We start from the raw sequence: 10,138 nt of genomic DNA on the forward strand, positions 1-10,138 counted from the left end.
CATCGTAACTCCATAAGCATCCCCAGATACAACCTTTATTCAGCCACTACTCTGGCATTGTACTTGCTTATTTGTGGATCTTATAATATTTAAACAAAAATAAAAAAAAAGTGGCGAGAGGGTATTGGGATTTGTCTATCCTGTGTTTTATGCAGGGGGTGCAGTGGTGCAGTGGGTTGGACCGGGTCCTGCTCTCCAGTGGGTCTGGGGTTTGAGTCCCACTTGGGGTGCCTTGTGACGGACTGGCGTCCCATCCTGGGTGTGCCCCCTCCCCCTCCGGTCTTACGCCCTGTGCTGCCGGGTAGGCTCTGGTTCCCCGCAACCCCGTATGGGCCAAGCGGTTCAGAAAGTGTGTGTGTGTGTGTGTGTTTTATGCACCTACTCAAACGATGAACCTTGGTGCAGAAAGTGGTAGGTAACAAGCTAGGTTTACTTGAGACTTTCATGTCTAGAGCTAGGGGGGTGCGGTGGCGCAGTGGGTTGGACCACGGTCCTGCTGTCCGGTGGGTCTGGGGTTCGAGTCTCGCTTGGGGTGCCTTGCGACGGACTGGCGTCCCGTCCTGGGTGTGTCCCCTCCCCCTCCGGCCTTACGCCCTGTGTTGCCGGGTAGGCTCCGGTTCCCCGTGACCTTGTAAGGGACAAGCGGTTCTGAAAATGTGTGTGTGTGTGTCTAGAGCTATGTCTCCTTCTCTTAATGTAATGCATAAATTGTACTTTTGCTGAGATGTACGTCGCTTTGGACGAAAGTATCTGCTAAATGAATAAATGTGAATGTACATGTAAATGTGGTTCTATACCTCCAGTACAACCCAAACCACAGTAAAGAACTGGAGACCATCTCACTTGAAGAATACGTTTAAGAATACGTTTAAGTACAATGTTTCAGCATGAATCCATTGAATTGTAACAGTAATATGTCTCGTTGCACCAGTTATATGATGCATTGTTATACAATTAAAACACACAATGTCTGAATCACTTGCCCCATAGGGGGTCATGGGGAGCCAGAGCCTAACCCAGCAACACAGGGCATAAGGGGACACACCCAGGACGGGACACCAGTCCATCACAAGGCACCCAAAGCAGGGCTTGAACCCCACACCCACTGAAGAGCAAGACCTGGTCCAACCCGCTGCACCACTGCACCACCACGCCACCATACCCCTGAACTAAGACATTTCAATCAAATTAGTGCTCTTTCTTTAGTCAAACCACTGCAGAAATGATCATTTTGTGACCTTGAAATGCACAAATTATGATTTTGTGACATCTCTAAGCTATGATCGCATCCTGAAATTCAGGTCAGTATAATGTCAACAAAGACTGCTGTAGTAATTTGGAAATAAAACAGAATCTGCAAAAATTAAAGGAGATAATGCAGAACAGCTTTTTAGGCTCTTGGGCACATTCTTTAGATCTTCTCACCGAAAGACAAACACTCTCCTCCGCATCGCCTATTGTTGTTTTAGTCATATCCAGCTATAGAAAAACAAGACGTAGCAACTGCGTATCTGAAATACAAACCCGGCAAAATAAGTATGATAATTTCCTGTACATTTGCTCTAATCGCATTTGTTCACACCAAATTAACACTTCCAGTGATCCTAATTGAGAAGCAAAATCCAGGACCAAAATAAATCTGGGACCCATTCACAGTTCAGACAGAACAATGAAGTGGTGGATTTTACATTTTTCATGAGAACAAGAAAGAGGCCTTAAAGAGGAAATGCGCAGCCATAATGCAGAAACACACACACACACACACATTTTCAGAACCGCTTGTCCCATACGGGGTCACGGAGCCTACCCGGCAACACAGGGCGTAAGGCCAGAGGGGGAAGGGAACACACCCAGGACAGGACACCCGTCCGTCGCAAGGCACCCTAAGCGGGACTCGAACCCCAGACCCACTGGACAGCAGGACCGTGGTCCAACCCACTGCGCCACCGCGCCACCGCACCCCCTAATGCAGAAACAGTTCTTTCTAATTATGTGTCAAGCAATTTGGCATGTTTTTGTTCCCTGCCTTTAGTGTAAGCAACACAGTGCACAGATTCATCATTGACAGAGTAGAAAAAGAGATAGTAGTAGACTGGATTCAAAATTAGTGCACAAGTTGCATGGTGGCACAGCAGGTAGTGCTGGTGCCTCACACCACCTGGACTGCACGTTCCAATATGGGTTTCAGTCTGTTACGTTTGAATGGGTGTGTTCTCCTTGGCTCTCCTCCCACTATCCAAAGATATGCTTCAGGTGAGGAGGTCACTCTAAACTGCCCTTTGTGTATGTGAGGTGTGTGTGTGTGTGAGTGTGTGTGTGCGCGACAGAAAGAGTGAATGTGTTACATTGTTGTCTTGCATAAAAGGCAGAATAATAGTGTAATAATTTGGTTGAGTAAAGTTGACTTTAATTATACATTTCCATTACAGAAAAGTGGATAAATGAATAATCGAATAAATGTAAATTTTGCCCTAACATTATAAACATAATAGGAGATAAGATGATGAAAGCAAAGTATATGTCACATGTAAATCATATTAATTTACTTTTTTTCTTTTTAGGAGGGGTTTATAAACAGCAGCACAGGGTCAAAACAGCATGCAGATAGACAGTACAGAAAAAGCAAACAGGTCAGCATGCATTGGGCTCAGGGTCAAAAGGTCACAGTTTATCACAGGTATGACCATGTAGCACTTTTCAATAACTTCCGGAAGGTTGTCCAGACATTCCGGAATCCACTAGAATGAGCATGCAAATCAGATGTCGGTTTTTCAGTGGGAGAGATTTAAATATTTCTGTCGTCCACATGTTTACTGAGAGAACTGCTGGTTTGGACCACAACATTAAAATGAAGTTGTTTGCCAAATATGCCAAATTTGTCTTGTTTATTTATTCATTTATTTATTCATTTATTTATTTATTTATTGTGCTATGTTCTGTGTCTCCATGGTCTCCGAAGAAACGACATTCCGTTCCACCGTACACAAGCTGTATAGCGGAATGACAATAAGAACTACTTGAATTTGAACTTGAACTTGAAATATGTGAGTGGATAGTGTGGGTCCCAAAGCATCACCAAAAAAGGAGTTGTGATTTAACAAGAGAATAGTTTCGGAAGATATAGATATATATATTTTTTAAAGGTTTCTTGGATCGTTAGATCAATGTGTGCATCCCAGTTCAGTAAGAGTAACTGTACCACATTCCCTGGTCAGCATTACATGAGTTCAGAGCCTCTCCCAGAATCATTCCCTGCAAGGTTGAGGGGGTACAACCTGCACAGGATGCCAGTCCATCACAGGGTAACCAAACACTCATTCACTCACCCATTCACACACTACAGGTAATTTAGCATTGCCAATTCACTAGAACTGCATATCTTTGGAGTGTGGGAGGAAACCAGAGCACCCAGAGGAGACCTAAACAGTCGCAGGAAAAACACGAAACACAAACCACACAAACAGCTGGATTTGCATATATGCCCAAATAGCTCAGGCGCTGTCAGGAGGCACTGCTACCTGCTGTCCCACCAGGCCACCAGCAAGCAATTATAACTGATTTGCAATTATGTTGCATGCAAAACTATCAGAAATTCACCAGAGGAATCTTAAATCCTACAGTTAAGATGTGCTTTGAAAAACTGGATAAGCAATCAATTTTTTGATTTTCTGCTTCCTTATGGGTGGGTGATGGAGAAATGTTATTTTTTTGTAAGCATACCACAGTAGGTTTCTCAGTGGTGATTTATTTCTTTCCTTTAAAGTTATTCAACAGCCACTAATTCTGAGGAAGGGAAAAGAGTGTTTTCACTGCAAACTTGGCAACCCGTTGCTCTGAATTATTCTCTCCACTTTCACAGCTCACTTAAACTGTTAACCAAACAACTTCACACAAACACAAGAAACAGTTAATGAATTAAAATACACACATTAAGGGCAAGGAACTTTTTCTCATAGCATGTTTGTAAGTGCTTGAAAGCATCCAGATTAGGATTACATGAAAATGCACATCAGATGAGCAGCGCAGTCTGTGATCTTTTTATACGCAGGGCTGAATTTCAAACATTCATATGTATCACATATAAGAGCAAGAACCCAGATCTGAACCCAGGATGTCAGTCTGTTTCCTGAATTCGATCACAAACTATTCAGATTGAGAGCCACAGATTTCTCTATGGTGGACAGACCACAAGAAACAGTGAATAAGAGGTGACAGCACCGGGGGTACCTGGGAGTGTTGTGGTTAGAGCTATTGCTTTTAGACCCAAAGGTTACAGGTTCAATCCCCTCTTCCTACTCTAGCACCCTTGAGCAAGGTACTTACCCTAAATGGCTCCAGTAACATTACCCAACTCTGTAAATGGGTACATAATTGTAGCTAGATTAATGTTGTAAGTCACCTTGGAGAAAAGTGTCAGCTAAATGAATAAATGTGATGTATGGCCAGTAATAACAAGCAGTGATTGAATAATAATGTCACTGCAATGTGGACAGCAGGTAGTGGTTATTTAGGTATGAAATAAGGATAATTATGGTATTGTAAAGACCTCAAAACACAATATTTCAGATTTATTTCAAAGAAATTATGGAAGCCGGCACCAGAAGCCAAGCGGTAAATCGCACACCTAAAGTGGGTCAATCCACGCCATGGTACGAGTGCTGAGCTCCGCTATTCATCGTGACAGCGCACAGAGAACGGGAGAGACTGTAACGGAGATCAAAAGAGCGGAGCGGCATTAAGCTCTTTTTTTTTTTCCCCCCCCCTCGAAAATAATTAGAGAAAATCCCTGCGCGTGAAAGAGAGGTGGTGCTGAAGTGTGTGTGACGGGCACCATGTTACACAAACAACGCGGGCCAGTAATACTGTGACCTGCTGCTCTGCCATCTCCCACCCTCCCACCCCCATTGTATGCATATGCTGAGCAGCTTAGTGCTTTTGTGTGGCTCTCCAGTGACGCATTGACACAAAAACCCTTAAAAGGGACCTAGATAACTTCCCTTCACAAAACAAGGGAATAGTTCCTCAGGGGCAAAATGTGCTTGTTTATATCCTGAGATCATAAAATAATGAAAGCAGGTATTCAGTGGAGGATACCTAGTCAACAACTGGGAGGTAAACATCAGTTTCCTTTCCTCCAGGCACTCAGATGGGTCCAAATCAGTGCCGCCAATACTCCCTTCATCCTTCTGCACTCTGAATTTCTAAAATGGAATAATGAGCATGTTGGTTCAAATGCAACACCTGGCAATTGAGTAAGAGTACCTACTCAGCCCCGCCAAACATAATATGTAGAAGCTGCAGAGGAAATATGCAACAGCCCCTTGGAATAAAATTCCTCAGGTTGCTATGGTAATAAAAAAAAAACAACACTCCAGTCATAATTTTCACTTTCATTAAGCTCCGAAAACCAGTAAACCACTTTGAAACATTCTGAAATTTACTCCCCTTCCAACACCCACACACAAAAGCATACAGACAAATACACCTGAAGCAACTGAGCTCTGTGAAGAACCTGAGTAAAACGCCCTTAATGTTAGTAAAGGTAAAGTCAAGATACGTTCCTGTATATTTAATGAACTCGCATATTCATTCCCAAAATGTCTGTTTTTGGTGAAACTAAAGTCATCCCCAGAGGTACTCATTTTCGAGTTATGAGAATTTCATTTAAAACCCCTGCTTGAGCTTATGAGGTGTATCCTTGAATTTACAAGGGCTGAGTGTGCCATGCTAGATGTTTTTTTTTTTTTTTTTAATTTACCAGACGCTTCTCTCCAAAACAAATTACAATGATTGTTAACTCCTATTAGTTGACACCTTTACCCGAGGTGACTTACAATGCTATACGTACTGAACTCCTGATACTATAGGAACACATTTAGAGATGCTTTTCTATAAAGAGACTGATAATTATTACCTATTTATAGCAAGGTACTTAGGGGAGGTATTTGGCTCAAGGGTATTATAGCAAGATGCAGGATCTGAACCTGGTACCCCTGGGTCCAAAGGCAGCAGCTATAATCACTACACAACCAACAAACATTCCAGTGCCTCCAGAAACACACACACACACACACACACACACACACACACGGCAATACAGAATCACGGGTTTGCCTGAAACATGTTTTTGGAAGGAAACCCATTCAAAACCTATTCAAACCCACACGTGGGCAGCCATAAAACGCTAAAAACTTACTATACACAATTATAAAATAATTAATGAAAGGGAAACTAAATTGTTATCTTGTGTCATGATAATAAAGTTTACTGCTGAAATAAATGAGTCCGTTTTAATAGCATTTGGTGGTATCTGAGCCTCGCTGGGTGCTACGTTTGGGGCTTAGGAATGCAAAAAAAAAAAAATTACTACGATAATTAAGAAATGTTAAACCTGAGTTAAGAGAGTTTTCATCACATTTTCCCCACACAAATTAACCTTCATAAAGCAGGGGAAGTTTGCACAGATTTGGGTGGATGACAACCTTCCCCCAGGGGTTATCAAGCAAATTCTGTTGTAAAACATAATAGACAAATACTTAAGTGTACATCTTAAAAAAAACATTGGTCAGAAATATGAAAATTGTTTTTTGATTGTACAGTAAATAAACGCACTAAAAATGTGTCTTTCAGCTAAAGGCCTAATAACCATATTTAGAAAGCAGGAGAGCTTTAATTATATAAAAATTTTAGCTTTGTTGTTAAATGCTCTGCCTTTGTTTAAGGTCATCCTGTGTGCGTAGTGTTCAATAGTGCTGCATGCATCGGGTTGAACAAGCACAAATGCACTTACACGATAGTGAAAATTCAAATTCTTACCAAATATGTGTGCTCAACTGGCCAATTTGTAAATATGAGAGCAATTATTATGCAATATTCCATGAAAGCCCTTTACTGGTGCAATTTAATGAGGATTCTGTTGGCAAAACCATTACCCTCTGGCTGCCATTCCGACACCATTAGCCACGTTTTGCACTTTCGAGCACTTTAAACAACGGTGCGTCGCTACGTAGTCCGTTAACATCTTTTTCAGCATTTTAGCGAAAACACTTTATTTTCGTTTTTTGCTAAATTATGAATTCCTACCCTGCCCCCACCCCCATCTCTCCAGAATCAGCGCCCAGTTAAAACTCACGAGATGCCGTTGTGCAGAAATGCCAGTTAATATCGTAGTTCTGAATGAACTACAGCACCTCCCTTTCCTAAGGACACGTGATTATTCATCTTTTATGAAGAGGGCAAAAACTGCCACGCATAAATTACCTGGCGTTTCCACAAACATGGGGCACGACTGCATATTGACTATGTCTAACAATAAGTGTCAAACACACACATTTTTCCCTCTTTCTTTCTGTAAAGATGAATAACAGTCCAGCCAGAAAGAATTTACCTTTTACATCCCTTCAAGGTTACTTAAAATGCATAATAGGCACTATATAATAATATCATAATCACTACTCAGGAGGCAGCAGTAGCGGTGTGGTTAAAGACATGGCCTTCAAACAGCAATGGCCTGGAGAATGAATGGTCCCTGAAGCCAGTGTTGCTTCGGTGAGCGACACTCGAAGCACTTCAGTTAACGCACCACCGTACACTGAATGGCCGATGATACACAAACCGAGAAAAATCCATTAAGGAAAACATTTATTTAGCTGATGCTTTTCTTGAAAGCAAGTTATAATGTTAATCTACTTGCAATTTTTTACAGAGCTGGGTAACTCAACGAGAGCAATTTTAAGGGTAAGTACTTTGCTCAAGGGTACGACAGCCAAAGGTCGGATTTAAACCTGTGACCTTCAGATGCAAAGACAGCAGTACTAACCACTACACTACTACACACACACACATTTTCAGAACCGCTTGTCCCGTACGGGGTCACGGGGAACCAGAGCCTACCCGGCAACACAGGGCATAAGGCCGGAGGGGGAGGGGACACACCCAGGACGGGACGCCAGTCCGCTGCAAGGCACCCCAAGCGGGACTCGAACCCCAGACCCACCGGAGAGCAGGACTTCGGTCCAACCCACTGCGCCACCACACCCCCTACTACACTACTAGATATCCACAAATATTTTATCGATGAAAACGTTTTACTTTGTGTTATCCTCATGGAGTAAACGATGTTGTGATTATACACAACTCCATGGTGACGTCACTAGGGGATTGGGGTTGGGAGCGTGACACCATCAGAGGGGGTGACACTAAAACGACTGTCTATAAAATTTGTGTGCAGTATTTCAGCATATGCAATTTTTTAGAGAAAAATATCCGTTTGTTATAAGAACAGAAACATTTTTCGGAATAAAGCCCGGTTTCATTGTATCAGTATACCGACAAGTGTAAAACTCTGAGCTCGTTGACTTTTGAACTTTCCAATGCGCTCAACTCAGAGCTCTCATTATTACCCAATTACAATTACAATTACAGTGACGCTTCGAATCACGTGGTTTCGTCTCCACGCGCTGTTGTTTTCGTCGCTACCGCTGTTTATAGTCACTGATTTCGTCACATTTCCTGCCGTTTTAGCTACAATATTGTGGTAATTACTATGTATGAACCGACATCAATAACGTTAGAATAAACATAATTTTGATGTAGTTCTTAAACCTTTTTCCTTCGAATTCTATTGTTTTCTTACTGAATTTTCGCTGTAACCACATGAAATTGTGTATTTGTGTGAATGTAAATACATTGATTTAGACTGTGCGTATGATATTGTAATTAAAGGTGTAATTTTAATTTTGCTACTTGTTTGTCACTACTGCCATTGCGTGATGATTCAGTGAATATGAGAATTATGATTTACGAGTAACACAGTAGAAAACACATTACAGACTCTGTATGGTCTGGTATGGAGGAGGTCCATGGGGGGTTGGGGGGGGGGGGACACACCATGAATTACCGCACTGGGTGACACGAGTGCCGCCACTGCAACTCCATTATTATTTCCCTCCTGAATAAAACTATACAAACCGAACTGACTGCGCCTCTGAAACGCGGACTTTTGTTCTTGCGCGTATTATTTTCTGGGATAAAGAAGTGATCCCGAAGGATGGGGGTCCCGAAAAAGACATCATGATACGGTGGGAGGGAGGGACGGGGACGCAAACATTTCACGCCAAATATCCGAATTAAATCATGAGCTAACATGCATGCAATGGCATATTTCCGATATTAAGAAAAAAAAAGAAATCTGTAATGTTGCATTCAGTGGAGGTGATTGTAAAGAACATTAGAAGTTTGTCTCCACTTGTTCAGCAGTGAAGGAACCACACAAATTACGGAACCCTTTTTTGCCGACGCAGTTCAGTAAAAACAGATCTGCTCTTCTAACGTTTTCTATTTATGTAACACTGAATCAGTGCATGCCATTAAGAAGCAATCAAAATGATGTAAAAAAAATGCTGTCCCGGAAATCAATAACTATACTAAAGAATTGCTGTAATCGTACAACAAAAAAAAATAAAACAAATCAACGCGATTATTTCATTAAATCTGGGTTATTAACAGGATTGCTGATCCCCCCCCCCCCCAAGGAAGGAACTTTCACTGTACACCGTTACACTGTTAACTTATTGTTCGCAGAGCTGAAAGTCAAACATATTCCCAGGGTTCAGTTTAGCAGTTTCCTCACTTAATTTACTTAATTTCATGCTGGCAAAGATAAGTGCGAGCAGGGAGGCGCATCGAGGGTTTTTTTCCCAGGTGTCTCACCTTGGAGGAGGAAGGAGGACCACAGGTGCAGCCCCACATAGAGGAATCCCAAGGAGCTGCGAGTCCGCATGTTGCACTTGGAGTCCTTTGTGCCTCCTGTGTTTCTGCTGGAGTGTAAAGAGGGGAAAGCATGGGATTAATTTGGTAGACAGAGAGAGAGAGAGAGAGAGAGAGAGAGAGAGAGAGAGAGAGAGAGTCAGTGAGACAGAGAGCGAGATGGTCAGAAAAGGAGGAGAGAGACAGGGAGAAATATAGATATATGTATATGTATATATGTATATACTGTATATAGATAGTAATAAATATATAGCATTTAAATTTACAAAATACATTCACATTGTTCTTTACAAAGCATTGTTGTCCAAATCATTCCACAATTTTTCATGTGTATTAAAGATGCTAAAACTACTGTGTGCTTGTTTATTAA

General features: G+C 41.9%; 1 protein-coding gene across 1 annotated transcript in view; it reads right to left on the minus strand.

Moving 5' to 3' along the window:
• LOC108930764 (neuronal acetylcholine receptor subunit alpha-7-like) overlaps nucleotides 1-9,750 on the minus strand; it is a 35,357-nt gene extending 25,607 nt beyond the window's left edge. Inside the window, exons 1-3 of the mRNA XM_018746173.2 lie at nucleotides 9,712-9,750; nucleotides 5,095-5,201; nucleotides 4,305-4,318 (exon numbers count right to left, since the gene is read on the minus strand). Of these exons, the coding sequence (XP_018601689.1) occupies nucleotides 4,305-4,318; nucleotides 5,095-5,201; nucleotides 9,712-9,750 (160 nt within the window). The remainder of the gene's footprint in view (nucleotides 1-4,304; nucleotides 4,319-5,094; nucleotides 5,202-9,711) is intronic.
• Nucleotides 9,751-10,138: the final 388 nt, after the last annotated feature.

This window comes from Scleropages formosus, chromosome 5 (genome assembly GCF_900964775.1).
Source record: "Scleropages formosus chromosome 5, fSclFor1.1, whole genome shotgun sequence".
In the NCBI taxonomy this organism is placed as follows: Eukaryota; Metazoa; Chordata; class Actinopteri; order Osteoglossiformes; family Osteoglossidae; genus Scleropages; species Scleropages formosus.